The following is a 14,674-nucleotide window of genomic DNA, read 5'->3' as shown; positions in this document are numbered from 1 at the left end:
ATCCCTATGCCGAAGCTTCACCCCCAACAGCTGCATTTGTCCACAGAGCCACCAAAAGGGGCACCAAATGATTAGGAGTCCTGAAGCAGCATGGCCTGTCCCTGTGGTTATGTTGAAGGCAGCTACCAGCCAGCAGATGAAGGAAGACACAGGAGAAACTCACCCTATGAGACCTGTACCTTCCACTCTCAGCCTCCAGCTATGAGAGAAAACAACACAAAACAAAACAATTGTAGTTCTCTGCTTCTTAAACTTTGTTGCACTCATCCTAGAAAACTAATATGTTAGTCCATGGTTGAGGGCTAACATGGGTGACAGATGTCAGATCCTGGATTCTGACACACACTGAGATTTTGGGTCATTCCTCCTGGAAGTGTGTGGGATATGTGTGTGCGTGTGCGTGTGTGTGTGTGTGTGTGTGTGTGTGTGCACGTGCACGTGTGTGTGTATAATTTTTTGTGTGTTGAAGAGATTTCTCTGAAGTATTAGATTGTATGTGGGCAAGGGGAGTTAGGACATGAGTCTCCAGTTAAAAAATCAATGCTGAATTTTATATTTCCCCCTTGCCAAATTGAAGTAACAAGTTAAAAAAATACAGACAGGGATTTATTATTTTCTTCCTACAGACGAAAACTTAGGACATGGGACACCTAGATGGTTTGGTGGCTGAAGGCGCCTGTCACGAAGCCCGATGATCTAAGTTTGATCCCCCAAGATACATGTAGTAGAAGGAGTATGCTGATTCCATATTGTTGTCCTCTGAGGTCCGCACATTCACAGGCACACACCAAAATCAAATAAACAAACAAATGTAATTAAAAAAATCTTAGGATGTAATATATTATCAATTAAATATATCCAAGCTTGGGGCCAGGGTAAGCTTGGTTCTGGGAGGATTTCACAATACACCGATCCCTGGGTTTGATCTCTTGTACTCCTTTGTGCTCTCAGCATTGTTCTGGGGGTGGAGATAGGAGGGTTAGATGTTCAAGGACATCTCCAACTACACAGCTGCCTTGGAACTAACCTTGTACACTGGAACACTACCACCCTCAACAACTGTTTCACATAATGTTTTCAAATATGTTTGCTATTAATTGATAAATAAAATAAGGATGATTTTCTGTTTGATTTAAACAGGAAGAAATGAATTGGGTATAAGACGATGCTAAACCAAATCCTGTCTATTAAGTAGCTTTAAAATAATTTATATCACAGGTGTGACTAGCAAATGTGTTTAGATGCACTTGTTACTTATTTCTATCATATGCAAACATATTTCAAGTGAGATAAGACATTACAATTTACAGAGTTTGGCACAGAATTTGTCAGAGGAGGTGGTGGTTTTGTAATGTTTTCCCCTACATTTTTATCTGATTTGGCTTAAATCCTCTTTATTTGTCACTTGATTTTAATACTTTTCATTGCTTCTACAATTAAATAGTAGCTACAGCTGTTCTGTAGCACCAAGTTGATTTAGACAATTTCCTGGTCATCTACAGCAAATCTGTTTGGAATGATTCATTAAAACGTAAATGTAGACCTTGTGAGGAAACAGACCATTTCCTATTCCCCTGCTGTCCCTCCCGACCCCCACTGAAAAGTTTATGAAAATAATTCATCTGAAAATTTAGTTCTAATCTTCAAAAGCCAGGAGAGGCCACAGGGAAAACCTACCACAGTTATATAAAAGTTTCCCAAGTAAGTGAGTCATTTGAGAAGGCCAAGATTGGATTTTAAATAATTACTCGGAAGGGAAGGAGCATTCGGTAACATGAGCCATCCTCTGCTTTCTCTGGGGATATGGGACTGAACAGCATCAAGAGTTCTGATGGCATCAAGGTTTGCCTTCTGAGTAACAGCAAATTACATTACCCACGAGTGATCGAAGATCAGTGATAACTCACAAATCTAAATAAAACTGGCAGACAGTAGTGGGTGTAGCTTTGTGGTGATAATTACAGAAACAAAGGACATTGATTGTTGTTCAAAATCATGCTTTATATGCCTTTCGCGGAAATCAGGGATTCCATGCAAATATCACCCAAAGTGAGGGCTTGTGTCCAGTATGAAGCTGTTTCAATGAGCATAACGCAAAAGTTTATTGAACCCAGTAATGTTGAGTCTACACATAACATGTTATACATAGCATATCTGAATATGCAAGAAAATATGTACCAGGATAAAGTTTTGTTTTTTACTAAAATTAAAATTATAGGTAAATTCTAAGTATTTTCATTCTGAAAACCTTTGTAGACACTTGTTATTCTTCACTTGGGCATGTATTCTGTACAAACTCACATTTACAGTTCTGATGAGATTCCCCTTCAGTTGCCAGGAGAAACATAAACCCGGGCGTCGCAGGGATGTAAAATATTTTTTACAGCAATGAAACAAGAAACATTTGTCAAGATTGCCTATGTTTTGGAGCCTTATCCAGAAGAATGAGAAGCTACGGAGCGATTATTGACCACCCAGGGATGATGAGCCTTTGGTTGCTGAGGCCTGCACTGACCATGACCAGCAGTGGCAAGCCTAAACATTCATCTTTTAGATATTGTGGTTATCCCGAAGAAACCCTAGAGACAGGACAGCATCCTGTTTTTGCCTGGACAGGGCCAAAAGCCTTAGTCGTCACTAGTATTTCATCATGGGGTGGCTGAACACTGATGATAACTCTGGGTTCTGGTGTGCTAGTCTTCTAGTTCACAGTCAGCTGTGAGGAGCATTCACCCTGGAGGTACTGCCTCACCAACCAGAACTTGGATGTTTCCATTTCGTTCTCTGCTGTGGGCCTTTCCCAAAGAAGTCACGGTTAACAATTGAGTTGTAGTGAGCCGGAGCTATTGTGATGGGCACAAAACAAGCAACAAGAGTGACAGGAAAAATGTTAGCAGTCAATGGTAATAGTAATAATAATATCAGTCATACGTTTTCTTTGGAGAAAGGTCTTGGACTGCCCATCAGGAGTCCAGTTTAATCGCGTTTTTTTCCCCTGCCTTTGCCTTCTAAGAGTTTAAATTTTGAATATCAATAAAGCATCAAATACGCAACTTGAAAATGCTTTCCTTATTCCATAGACTACTCTCCATTTTGAACACGTTCACGTTGAAAGCTTTTTAGAGTGCTTTACCGGAAGTATGTACTTTTGATTTGTCCTAAGACTTTGATATGCTGTGTCAACCAATGCCAAATTAAGTACCTAGAACATCTCCCTCCATGCTCTTTACTACGGATAAAGATATGCTTGGATGTTTCATCCCTTTGAGTTGATATTTTGCACACTGTAAGATAAATACCAGCTTTATTCTGCTGTAAGTAAGAATTCATTTTCCTCCAGCAGTATCTATGTAACTTTGGAACACCCTTGCTGAAACTTAGCCTGGTATATTTGTGTGGATTTGTTTCTAAAGACCGTGTTGTTGCATCATTTAATCTATGTAACTGCAATCATACTGTTTTCATTGGCACAGGCCTATAACTTTAAACCAGAAAGGTAACAGGAGCTTTGGTTTCCATGCCCAATATTTGTTAGTTGGGATGTTTGGTCCTTGTTTGCCAACTGACTAAGTATAGACTCTCATGGGAGACTGGGGGATGGGCATATGAGGGTACTCGGAAGACAGTTGTCTGAGGGGGAAAGACAAGTCATGAATGCAGGTAGCAGGATCCACCTGCTGGAAGAACCAGATGCTGTTAGAAGAGGAAAAGAAGCGGATGAGGGCAGTAGCGACTTCCAACTGCTTCCTGATTACCTCAGCATTGGTGGTGGCAGAGCTCTGCCCTTCCTGCGTGGACTGAGACTCACTGTGACAGTTTGAATAAAACTATGGTGGTAATGCTTGCCACAAGAGCTCTTGGGAGGTGCTCAGGTGTTGGTGGCGCTCTCTTCACTTTGTCTAGAAGTGGATACACAGCACAATACTTTATTAAAGTTTCCATACTGTTGCACCTCTCTAAAAGTGATTTTTTTTTGCGGGGGAAGGCAACAATGTAATGAATCCGGATGGTCATTGTAAAATTTGAAAGGTCTTTGAGATAGTTCTTTTAAATTTCATCCACTTCACAGGTGTGCTTTCCGCTTGTCTTTACTTCCTTATTAATATCATACTACACAGCAAGAATTATAATGATGCAGGAGTTTCCAGAACTCTCCTTGTGCTGAGCTGGCCACAGTTACTTTTGAACCTATTTAAATCAGCCATGTTTTTGCATTATTCCTCTTATGAAACTAAGAACAATAATTATCCCAAGTGAAAACTGTGAATTCCAATCCAAAAGCCTTATGCTTGCCCAGTAAGCAGTCCCCTTTTAGAGATGCACAAAGATGTACAGATGCAAAAAAAAACTGATGAAGGAAAGAAGTAGTCATTATAAAGATTATAAAGACAAGAAAAAGACAAAATAAACATGTCTACATTGAGTAAGATCCTTTTGTCAAATTATGAAAGAGAATAGTAACATAACATACTTTTTGGGAAAAATATCTTTTTGCTCTTCACAGTAAAATTAAAAACATAAAATTGGATGTTTTTGTTTTAGTTCATGTACTGGATGCTCCTACAGACTTTTGGAAATGAGACCATCATTAAGATTATTAAATGAAAGTTATGAGATTATAAAATATGTAACGATATGAAGTCTCTCATCTTACAAGCAGAAGGAATGAAGATTAGTGTTTGAGAATTTTTTTTCTCTCACTCTTTGTAGATTCCTAGTTGAGCAAATAGATGACATTTATGGGGTCTCATGGGGATTTGGGGGAACATTCTGGGAACAGCCTTGGGTATGGGCCCCACCCACCCCAGCAGCATGTAGACCTCTGTGCTCTGACTCGCTGAATCAGAGCCAGTTGAGGAGTCTGACTTAATGAGGAACCACTTCTATTCTGCAGACTTCAAAGCAGGATGGCTCTTAGGCCCACAGCTCTGCCTCATTAATATGGGTGACCCGGAATGGATGTAGACAGGTGTTTACACTTATGACTTCTCGCCAACCGAATGGTCAGCTTAACTTGGAGTGATTTGCTCCTGTGTGCCAGGACTTTGACAGTGCAGTGGCCATCTCCAGGTGCTGTTAGCATTTATCTGCTGAGGCTGCTGCACTTATTGAGTCTGTGCCAAGGCAATCCTGGTCACCTGCTTCAAAATGTTAAGAGTCTAAGCTGAGAATCTCTTTAAAAAATCCCTAAAGCTTTTTGTGAAATATCTCACAATGTCTTGAAAAGGCCTCAAACTTAAACTGGTTAAACTGAAAATGAAACAGCAGGCAAGCTAGAGAGCTGTTAGCCTATTCCCTGGCCAGATGGTGCTCTGACTGACTCCTGCAGGAATTATAAAGTATTCTTATTTTCAGCCCTTTCAGTTAGATCCTAGGTCCTGACCTGCCTAACATTTTTCATGCACAGAGAGTAATGAGCTGGGAGTTGAAACTGGCTTCACTTGCCTTCAACAAAAGCAAATAAAACAGTGAATTTCTATCCTACATTTTCATAATAGCAATCTCAATTGCACCACTGAATTCTAAAGGAAAACTCAAAATAAGTTTTATAACTACTGACTTGGCTGCTTTTGTCTCTGGATTTATTATTATTATTATTATTCATGCTACATACAACAGTTTCTTTTCCTATAACATTGAGTATTTAAAAATGTAGACCTGGAGGTCACAAGGAAAAAATGTGTAAATCCATGGAAAATTATTTGCCATCACTGTCTAGCTCCACCTCTCCTGTTCCAAACCATCTACATATTGATCATTATGAGTCTTCGAATGTGAGCACTTGAGATTTAGAAATAGCAAGCCACATGATTACAAAGTAAGACATTAACAGTTTGTTAGTTTCTAAGACTTCGGACCAAGATCTTCATTATCCAGAATGCTTAAAACAGTGTGGTTTTCCATTCTATCATTCTCATTTTTCCCATTTGGTTTTGCTCCAGAGTTCCCTCAAAAGGAGCCAAGAATTCCAAGGTTTATATCTCTTCTGGGAAGAATTCTGGAACCGCAGAGCAAATGCTGGAAACCATGCAAAATCCTCTCAGATCTGAACCCTCAGAAGGGTTAAGGGGAAAGTCTGCTATTGCTAAACTTAATTCCCCCTCTAGCTGGAAGACAGCAGAAATGCACTAGGGCCAGAGCTGCAGCCCCAGGTACATTCTTGCTGTCCCTTTTGTCAGACCTATAAGTAACTCGAATGTCCGCACATCTATCACCCGGGTTTCCCTTTTGCTTTTATTTGGATCGGTTCTGCAAGAGTTAAGTGTTTTCTGATCATGGAATAAAGAAGCTGAGATAGAAACCAGAAACTGGGAAAAGAAGCCCCGAGCGCCTTGAGACAGAAGTGGCCCCAGTTTCGGTTTACAAGCCTGCAGGGTTGCTGTACATATGAACATTGCTGCAGAGTCCAGTCCTTGGCCACAGAACACAACACACCACCACCACCACCACACAGCCCTGTGCGCACTGAGGATGTCAGTCTCTGGGGAAAGCAGTTAGGAAAGGATGCTGTTCTGTGGCTTGTCCTCGAAGGCTCTGGCTCACCCGTTCTTGCCTCATTTCATTGGTGTCTAGCTTGTTGATAGCGAAATAATACCGCGTGGACCTAGCTGGCCACGTAGTGGGAAGTCAAGTCTTCTAATACCTCGTTTGTCCTCGATAATTTTAGGCTTTATCAGGAGTGCACCACCCAGAATGTTAAATGAAGTCAACAAGAGGAGAGCGTTCTCTAGGTGTCTGCTGGCATCAGTATTAGCGGGAGGCAGCCATTTGACAATTATTTCCTTAGCACAGCAGACGGTAAAGAAAAATGTTTTCATTCATCCGCAAATGACTAACATTTTATTGATGTTTCGAAATGCGGCTGAATACTACCGCACTTTCAAATCCCGAGCGGGTTCTGAGAATTAAGCCTGAATACTAATCACCTCAGTAGTTCCTGCTGCAAACCCTGCGGTTAATTGCTGAGCCTGGCAGGGAAATCTTCTGCAGGGAGGCGAGGTTGCTTAGAGGCTCCGGGATAAGTCAGTCTGGGTGGTCTCGTGGTCTCGGGCGGTGGGAATTGCTGGCCCTACCCCATCTACCCTTAGACTTGGTGATAAATAAAAATAAAAATTAAAAAGCCACCCTGGGTACCACCGACATCTATGACTCCCTGCCTGCCTGTCAAGAGCTCAGCTTGGGGAGGAAGCCGGATGCTGACCCCTGCAGAGATCATTGCTTCAGTGCGCTCTGCCGCGGGGCCCTGCTAGCTTTCAGAAGAGGGAGTTCAAATGAGCAGCAGTCCGAGAGGAACGTGTGTGTGTGTGTGTGTGTGTGTGTGTGTGTGTGTGTGTGTAAATACCGCTACAGGCGGAGGGTGTGGGAAGCCAGGAGGAGAGGGCCAGTTATTTCTAACTACCCGTTTTCCCCCACTTCCATGTTCACTCTTAAACTCCGCAGGCAGCTCTAGACTCAGATTCTCTCCCTGATTTGTAACCCACTCCCTCCCCTGAAGAAGTCTAGGAGGCTGAAAATGAGTGCCAGAAGGGAAGGAAATTAAAAATAAAGAGTGGACTGTGGGGTGACTCCAAGCCATGGACCCTGCTCTGCCCTGACCTGGGCCTGGGCGTTGGCTAAGCAGGTGCCAGGCTGCAGCTTGGGGAGCTGAGGTTGCTGCTCAGAGGATGGGAGCCCACACCATCTGGGAGGTGGTGAAAATAAATACAACTGGGACTCCTTGAAGGCGAGGAATGTCTTGGCTTCACCCGAATGTGCGAGCCTTCCACCCAATAGGCTCAAATGGGTTAAACTGCCTCTTACATAACAGGACCGCCTAGCTCCACACAATTAAAACACTTGATTGCAGCCTCCTCCAACTCTGCATCCCAGCAAGGCCCGCCCATCCCTCCCAGTGCGCCTGCGTGCTGCGCGCGCTCCCGGACCCACACGCGCCCTATGCACTCCGTGTTCCTCTCACACACGCGCACACCCGGTGCTGATACTACACGCGCGCCGCGCGCGCGCACACACACACACTCACGCACAAGTTAGTGTCAAGACGCACAGAGAAGGGCAGGCACCCAATAGTCCGCACAGGCGGACTCACACACTAGCTCTGATCCACAAGGCCCGGATCGCTCCACTGTCCCTGCAAAGCCCCAGTGCCACCACTGTCCATGCACACCTCCAAAAGAGGGTAAAAAGACATACCACCCCCCCAAAAAGAAAAATAACGGAGAGAAAGACGCACAGAGAAAGACGAGGGGAGAGAGGAGAGAGAGAGAGAGAGAGAGAGAGAGAGAGAGAGAGAGAGAGAGAGAGAGAGAGAGAGAGAGAGAGAGAGAGAGAGAGAGAGAGAGAGAGAGAGAGAGAGAGAGAGAGAGAGAGAGAGAGAGAGAGAGAGAGAGAGAGAGAGAGAGAGAGAGAGAGAGAGAGTTAAAAAATATCACCACAAAAAACAGCCAACTCACTCACTGTCTTGGGCGTCATGATGGCGCCGACCCCAACTTGAGCACTTTAAAGTCCGGGTGCCCTGGGAGGCCCCAGGAACTGAACGCACCCGAGGGCAGGCCAGGCCCCGGTGCCCTGACTTCCCAGCCAAGCAGTCCGCACACCTCCCTTGCTTGTGCTGCCAAGCCTTACCAGACCTCGGCGTCCTAGCCCGCTGTCTCCCTAGCTTCCCTGTCACTCTCTTTCCCTCTTTTTGATCTATCTCTTTCGCTTCCCGGCCCCCCTCCCTGCCTGGTCCTCCATCCCCGGGCGGGGTTGCTACGGAAACGGCCGCTTGGCAACGCGCGCGAGCCCGGGGGCCGCCGGCCGCTGCTGCGCCCCGCGCTGCCTGCGCCTCCTCCCGCGCTCTGCTCGTCGCCTCGCAGGACAGTGTGCGGCCGCCGGGGATTAGCCACGCTCCGGACGCGGCCCGGCGCCCCGGAGGAGGTGGAGCGCGGTGCCAGGGGGCGGGAGGGGAGGGAGGGAAGGCGAGCTGCAGACGAGCAGAAAGGAGGCGAGGCCGGGGAAAGAGGGAAACTACGCCTGACAACTAGGGAGGGGGCGAGAAAGAGAAGAAACCCACCCACCCACTCAGAAAAAGGAAAAGAGGGGAAAAAAATCTCGTGTGGCGCGCCGCCTGGTTACCGGGCAGCCTCGCCAGCAGCAGGGGGTGGGAGCCGACGCTGCCGGAGAGCGAGCAGCTTGGCAGGCACGGACATGGTGCTCCTGGCGCAGGGCGCTTGTTGCTCGAACCAGTGGCTGGCGGCGGTGCTTTTAAGCCTGTGCTCTTGCCTCCCGGCTGGGCAGAGCGTGGACTTCCCCTGGGCGGCCGTGGACAACATGCTGGTGCGGAAAGGTGACACGGCGGTGCTCAGGTAGGGACCGCGCGGCGCCCTCTCCACTCCTGCCTCAGTCTATCTTCCTGTCCCCTTCCCTCTCTCGCCTTGCTTTACACCCAGCGCGAATGCTGCTGTTGCACACTAGCAAAACACCACACCTCTGGCTACCCACGCGTGACCCTTTCCGGGTGTCCTCGGATCCCGGGGCAGGGGCTGGCTGGACGGGGGGAAGAGAGAGAGGGAGACACTTTCTGGGCAGTCCTGGGTGAGGAGTGTGGGGTATGATGGAGGGACAGGTGCCACTTTGGAGCTGGGTCTCCGCTCTGCTCTGCTGCAAGGGATACTCCAGGAGTCTGACAAGTTTACAGGGTTTGTTTCTGCTTCACTCCGTAAGCGACTTTTCCCAACTGCTGGCTCTATGCTCCATTTATTTTCCCTGTCACTCGAACAGTAAGACCAAAATATTCCCTGTTCCGCTCTTTTTTTTTCTTTTAGCGGTTTTCTTTTCTCATTTCTCCCTTCTCCTTAACCTCTCCCGTTTCTCCACGCCCCTCTTTTCTCAACCCTTGTAGCCTTCACTTTCTTCTTTATCCCTGTTCCTTGTCTGTTTCCCGTTTCACACTCACCTTCTCAGTTCTACAGCTGTTGTTTCTGATACTGCCCCCTTTCTCCAGCCTTCCCTTTCTCCCAATTTCTGGTCCTCACCATAGCCCTTATTTCTCCCCTCCCAGACTCTCTTAGAGCCTCCTCTCCATCATCTCCCCGGGTGCACTTTTTACTGTCACACCCACAAGCCTGTTCCAGGACCATCTTCAAACCCCGATGAATCTCCGGAGGCTACGAGAGAGCACACTCCCTCTCAGCTCTTCCATCCTGTGAGGATCACTTCATGTTCAGATTCTCCCTTCTAGCATTTAAAAAAAAAAAAGGTGCACACTCCACACTCACCGCCACACGCCTGCACCCTCCCCCACTTCCCTTCCTCTTCTCTCTTAGGCTTCACCTCTTTTTCTCCCCTTATTATCACTGAGCTTGAACAGTGAAAGGATACCCTAGCCTGGCTGTCCCCCCATAAGCCACACTGCCAAGCGTGCCCCGGAAAGATTCCCTTTCCCGTTGGATATAAATTGAGGATCAGTAGTGCTTAGAGCTGAACAGGGCTTACTGCCCTGTCTTGTCCCTCTGCTTCCCATAGACCCACCGATGCTGGCACCCCCACCTGGTTCGCTTCCCCAATCTTCCTGGAAGATCTTCAGTCTCTCCACTGGGTGGTAGTTTGCCTATGAGTACAGATTGCACAGGGCCAGTATAATACATGCACGTCGAAGGTGGGGAGAAAGAATGGCATCTATTTCCGCTTTTAAACCGGGCGACGTTTTAAATTTAACCATGTGAGCTGGAGTATGACTTAAAGCTTTTTTAAATGCGCTTGAGGCCACTTTCACAGATAAATACTGATGCACATTTAGTAACATGTTTTAATAGTGTATTATTATTGTTATGAGTCTAACACGAAAGTAATGGATTTTTCTCACATTAAAGTAGGATAACTTTTTTATTTTCTACAAAGGCGATGGGCATTGTATTATGGGGGCAGATGTGAATTAACCTTCCTCCTTAGCTTGTGATCCTGGGTTTCTTGTAGAAGTTTGAAAAGCAGCATTGGACACAATCCTAAATCACAGAAATTGAACCGTTTGTGTTTGAAGTAGAAAATGGCCAACGTGTGGTGTGGCAAACAGCACTGTTTTCAGCCTGAAGGATTTAATCTTATCACTCACACACTCTGGTGATATGTCTTGGCAATCCCTTTCCTAATGAGCAATTTAATAAGTGGTATGCTCAATTAAAGTGTGGGGATCATGTTCTGCTCCCAGGAGAGCCTGGCTCTGACAGCTTAGAGCGCCAGCTTGTAGGGAGGGTGCCTACTGTGATGAGTTTGGTGTGGCCCTGGCTTGCTTTCAGGCTTCAGACCTCATCCATTGTATGACACAATTTTATAATATTCTAGAGAACGCTTGACTCGCAAAACTTGTCAGATATATTAACCAATTGCTTATAATTTTCAATACCATTTTTGTCACTTGAAGCTCATTTTATCTGATTTACTTTCTAATATTGATTTCATAACTCTATATGAATTCTCCAATTATTGAACTTTTAGATTATGCAAATTCAGGGGATGATTTATTATTATTTATTTACAGGAAATTGCGTCTCCATTAAAATGTTGAATATTGCTCTCAGTGTTCTGTGACTTCTTCAGCCTCTGGAATCGATTCTCTCATAAGCTGATACAGGTGGTCTAGGGGACCAGCAGATGGGGCCAGCATGGGGGGCATGTTTTCATTAGAAGTAAATACATAGGGAGATACATATTTCAAATTACTCTTGGTGCTACTTGAAACTCACTAGAAAAACGGAACTCTATCCTGCAAACACAAACACCACTTTCTAACCAGAGTGTGTGAACTGAGTGCCTAAGAAAACACCTGACAGGACAGTGTGACAGTATGTTCTATTTTTTACCACAGCACACTCCTCAAAGCATCTCATAGCAAGCGAGTGGTGAGGGAACAGTTATCAAATACCTTGGAGTGCTAAAGCCTGGCTGTTCAAACATGCCAGTCAGCAATGCTGGTTCTTGTCGCTATTAATGAAGGGCAAGGTCAAAGGTCTCCTGATACCCTTCTGTCTCCAAAGTGCCAAGGAGTCCATTTTCAGGAAGAGAATGACAAAAAAAAGCCCAAAACAAAACAAAACAAACAAACAAACAATAAAACCCCAACCAAACAAAAGAAACTTCCCTTGAGTGAAGCTGTGAAACAAAGGGAATCCATCCTGTCATCTTCCTACCATCTGCCACCATATAAATGACAATTGATCACCACATAGGTCACCTACGGGAGATACAATCAGCTATAGGCATAGGTGGTCTGCCAGGGCTTCAGGTCTTCCCTCTAAGTTTCCAGGCCAGTGAAGGCTTTGCAGGGTAGACCCTGTGAACCGTGAACCCTTCAGTAGAAGAACTGTTTGGACCTCCCTGTGTGTCTTTTAGTGCTGATGGTGTTCAGTCAAGTGACTCCTACCTACACTTTGGAGTTAAAGAACACTCGACTCTCAAATAGCACCTTGCAGTTCTCTGTAAATATACTTACATCAGTTGTGACAATACAGACATCAGTCCTTACCGAATTTACCCACATTACTCTTCACAAAATGCGTTCACTGGTAAATGGGAAGGTGTCCTTTTCCTCCAGCCTTCAGGTTGCATTATGTTTTGTACTATGTGTCAGATTTGAGTCATAGTGCATTCTGGGATGAAGCAGAGGATAATGGAGGTAAGAACGTCAGTGGCCATGCATCAGAGCTGTTAGCCCTGAAGAGCCAAGGCAAAGTTCTGAAGTTTGTATGCTGGTTAGATGATTCCTTTCTAGTGTTTGTTCATGATAACTAAAGCACCAACCAGTTGCTCCATTCTCACTTCTTTGGCAGATAACGCTGCATAAACAGGTGGATAACTAGCGTTTCATGGTCTTTGTACGCAGGGCCATGAACGACATCCCCATTTGCAGCCCCTTTTCCCCAATCTGTTTCCCATCCAGCCATTCTGCGTGAATTTTGTACATTTCCGGCCGCTTCTCCTGATAGCAATTCAAGGTAACTTATTCTGTGTTTTCCATGCTTCTTATCAAAGAACGGAAGTGAGGGAAGTCTTCCCCTTCTAAGCGGCACATCTTTTTACTGTAGCAAAATGAACACAACTCAGCCACTCTCTGTACTGGGCACCACGCTATGACTTCTGGTGAGAAGTGGGCGGGGTCAGGCACATGTACTAAAGCGCATGCTTCCACAGAGGACAGGCGCTGCCAGAACCACGCAGTCTTGCCAGTAGACTTAGAAATGGAGCCTTGAGTAGGCCAATGCATTTTCTGTTTTTAACCCTACATTAAGTAGTCTCCTTTGAAATGGATGCTGTTGGCGACAATCAGTGATTTATGTATGAGGATGTGGAATCGCCAATGAATAAAAGTCGATTAGGTGTTCTTTGGGAAGGCGATTGGGATGTCCTCTTGTAAGCTGAGCTCCTCCGTGTACACCACGGCACCATGCTGTCCCAGTAAGCTGTTCAACCACACAGAGGCCATAAAATTATATTGCTTAGATACTGTTTAAATGCTTATGTTTCTGACTTGGTAGAGTACTTAAAAGGCACAATCTCAAAGCTCTTAAGTCGATTTTCTTCCTCAGGAATGAAGATACCATATTTGGGTTTATTTGTCAACTTAACCCACCAGGGAATAGGTAACCCCATGAAGGAATGGAGTCCATCAGATTGTCTTTTGGGGATGTTTGTGTGGAATTTTACTTGGTTGCTCATTGATATGAAAGGGGCCAGCACACATTAGGTAGTGCCATCCCTAAGCAAGTGGGCCTGGGGTATATACGGAAGGTATCTGATCAAGGGGGGGAGGAGGGGGGAGTCAGTTATCACAGTTCTCCATGGTCCATGATTCAGTCCCTGCCTCCAGGTTCCTGCCTGGAATTCCTGCTTTGGCTTCCCTTGTTGATGGACTGCAGCTGGTAAGCCAAATGTCTTCTCCTGAGCTGTTTCTTTGGTCATCCTTGTATCATAGCAGCAGGGTGACGCTAGGACGGCAGGGATGATGGGTTGTCTAATGAGCCTGGGAAACCGGTCCCCAGCATGGGGCTGAACAGTGGTGGTGTGTCATCTGTGCCGATGCTCAGAACGGTTCCAGCGCTAGGTATGCCACATGGCAAATTAGCTTCAACAACATATTAATTACAGAACAATAGAGTGCCTTTAAAAAAAATCTCCAGATGATTGTTTTGGCCAACCTAGTTCAGAATAATTCATAATTTGATTTGGTTGTGTACTTTTTGCATATAAGCCTATGAATGAGCTTATTGTAAATATTTTGTTTTTTTTATAATTGAACTAACTACTCTACTGCATGAGAACTAATACTCTGTTTTTAGAGGTGTATCAGGACAGAGACAGTATGGTCAGTGTAAGCCATCTGTGTCCCTGTGCCCTCTCTACTCTGCTGTTCCGTGTGTGTGAAGGCGAGAACCACACTGAGAAATGTGAACTAATGAGTCAGGGAAGGAATTAGTGGAGAATGGGCCCATTTATATGTTAGGGAGTTGTGTCAGGTTTTACTAACACAGTATCTTTAATGTTTTTGGATTTGTCTGGTGACAAAAAGCAAATGTTTCTCATATTGAATCTATGGACCAGCAGAAGTCTTTGCCTTAATTGATTTCTGCAAAGTTCTTCATAGTTTGTTACATGCTCATTGAAAAAAATTCAGAATTTTTTTCGATTTTCCTTTTTCCTTGTT

At 45.1% G+C, this 14,674-nt stretch overlaps 1 protein-coding gene and 1 long non-coding RNA gene across 4 annotated transcripts in view; one reads left to right on the top strand and one right to left on the bottom strand.

Moving 5' to 3' along the window:
• Positions 1 to 1,980: 1,980 nt before the first annotated feature.
• On the bottom strand, positions 1,981 to 8,808 carry LOC121142263. Its single transcript, XR_005879239.1, has 2 exons — positions 8,451 to 8,808; positions 1,981 to 2,843 (listed from the first exon to the last, which is right to left on the bottom strand). It is a non-coding gene; the product is annotated as an uncharacterized LOC121142263 (long non-coding RNA).
• Positions 8,809 to 8,939: 131 nt separating this feature from the next.
• Positions 8,940 to 14,674, top strand: part of Negr1 (neuronal growth regulator 1) — a 727,936-nt gene continuing 722,201 nt past the window's right edge. The window contains exon 1 of one of the 3 annotated variants that reach the window (XM_040751545.1): positions 8,940 to 9,344. In XM_040751545.1, the coding sequence (XP_040607479.1) occupies positions 9,187 to 9,344 (158 nt within the window). In that variant the 5' untranslated portion in view covers positions 8,940 to 9,186. The remainder of the gene's footprint in view (positions 9,345 to 14,674) is intronic. The other 2 variants (XM_040751546.1, XM_040751547.1) reach the window with 2 other exon arrangements.

This window comes from Mesocricetus auratus, unplaced genomic scaffold (assembly GCF_017639785.1).
Source record: "Mesocricetus auratus isolate SY011 unplaced genomic scaffold, BCM_Maur_2.0 Super-Scaffold_100009, whole genome shotgun sequence".
Lineage (NCBI taxonomy): Eukaryota > Metazoa > Chordata > Mammalia > Rodentia > Cricetidae > Mesocricetus > Mesocricetus auratus.
Note: the sequence above shows the minus strand (reverse complement) of the source record. Positions and strands in the feature narration are given on the sequence as shown.